The following is a 1,206-nucleotide window of genomic DNA, read 5'->3' as shown; positions in this document are numbered from 1 at the left end:
AACCTGGGACCTTTCAGTCCACAGACCGACACTCCACCACTAAGACAAACCGGTTTCGGCCCATAAAAAAATTTAGATTTAAAAATTCGCTGGTTCAGCTGAAACCGGTTTGGCTCAGTGGTAGAGCGTAGGTCTGCAGACTGAAAGGTCCCGGGTTCGATTCCAGTCAAGGGCATGTACCTTGGTTGCAGGCACATCCCCGGTAGGGGGTGTGCAAGAGGCAGCCGGTCGATGTTTCTCTCTCATGACGTTTCTAGCTCTCTCTCGCCCTTCCTCTCTGTAAAAAAAATCAATAAAATATATATTTTAAAAAAAAAAAAAAATTCGCTGGTTCAGCCCGGCTGGTGTGCTTCAATGTCAATTCATGAACCAGGAGCTACGGTTCAATTCCCAGTTAGGACACATGCCTGAGTTGTGGGCTTAATCCCTAGCGTGAGATATGCAGGAGGCAGATGATCAATGATTCTCATTATTGATGTTTCTGTCTCTCTCCCTCTCTGAAATCAATAAAAAATACATATATTAAAAAAAAATTAGGCCCTAACCAGTTTGGCTCAGTGGATAGAATGTTGGCCTGTGGACTGAAGGGTTCCGGGTTGATTCCAGTCAATGGCACGTACCTTGGTTGCTGGTACATCCCCAGTAAGGGGTGTGTAGTAGGCAGCTGATCGGTTTCTCTCTCATCGATGTTTCTCTCTATCCCTCTCCCCTTCTCTCTGTAAAAAAATCAATAAAATATATTTTTTTTAAAAAATTAGGTTGGTGCAGTTTGTCTAGGCGTGCGTGGCCGGTCTGGGATGGATTCTTCTTCGAATTCCTCGGCAGCGGATTTGGGCCCAGTGCAGCATTTCATCAAGGTGGCGACTCAGAAGCAGCGCTTCCAGCAGCTGGTGCACCAGGTGACGGAACATTGTTGGGAGAAGTGCATGGACAAGCCTAAGCGAAAGTTGGACATTCGGGCTAAGGCCTGTTTTGTGAACTGCGTTGAACGCTTCATTGGTACAAGCCAATTCATCTTGAATCGATGGGAACAGACCCAGAAATCCAAGCCAGTCTTTTCAGAAACCCCTTCTGACTGATTTCAGTATTACCCTTTTGGAAAAGGAAAGTGGTTCAAGAATGGTTGAAGAAAAGGCTACAGGGGGATTTGCTCCCACCTTGTGGCACTCTGCAAATATCTGGTCATCTGAAAATGAACAAAGACCA

The 1,206-nt window shown here is 45.8% G+C and overlaps 1 protein-coding gene across 1 annotated transcript; it reads left to right on the top strand.

Moving 5' to 3' along the window:
* The first annotated feature begins 712 nt into the window (after positions 1–712).
* LOC311617580 (mitochondrial import inner membrane translocase subunit Tim8 A-like) lies at positions 713–1,206 on the top strand. Its single transcript, XM_084874048.1, has one exon. It carries the CDS (start codon positions 798–800, stop codon positions 1,077–1,079), a length of 282 nt encoding a protein of 93 aa, XP_084730174.1. The 5' UTR covers positions 713–797; the 3' UTR covers positions 1,080–1,206.

The sequence above is a fragment of the Pipistrellus hanaki genome (assembly GCF_964339955.1).
Source record: "Pipistrellus hanaki genome assembly, chromosome: 1".
NCBI lineage: Eukaryota > Metazoa > Chordata > Mammalia > Chiroptera > Vespertilionidae > Pipistrellus > Pipistrellus hanaki.
Note: the sequence above shows the minus strand (reverse complement) of the source record. Positions and strands in the feature narration are given on the sequence as shown.

Coding starts and splice junctions, on each gene's coding strand:
- LOC311617580 (XM_084874048.1), top strand. CDS start 798: ATGGATTCTTCTTCGAATTCCTCGGCAGCGGATTTGGGCCCAGTGCAG.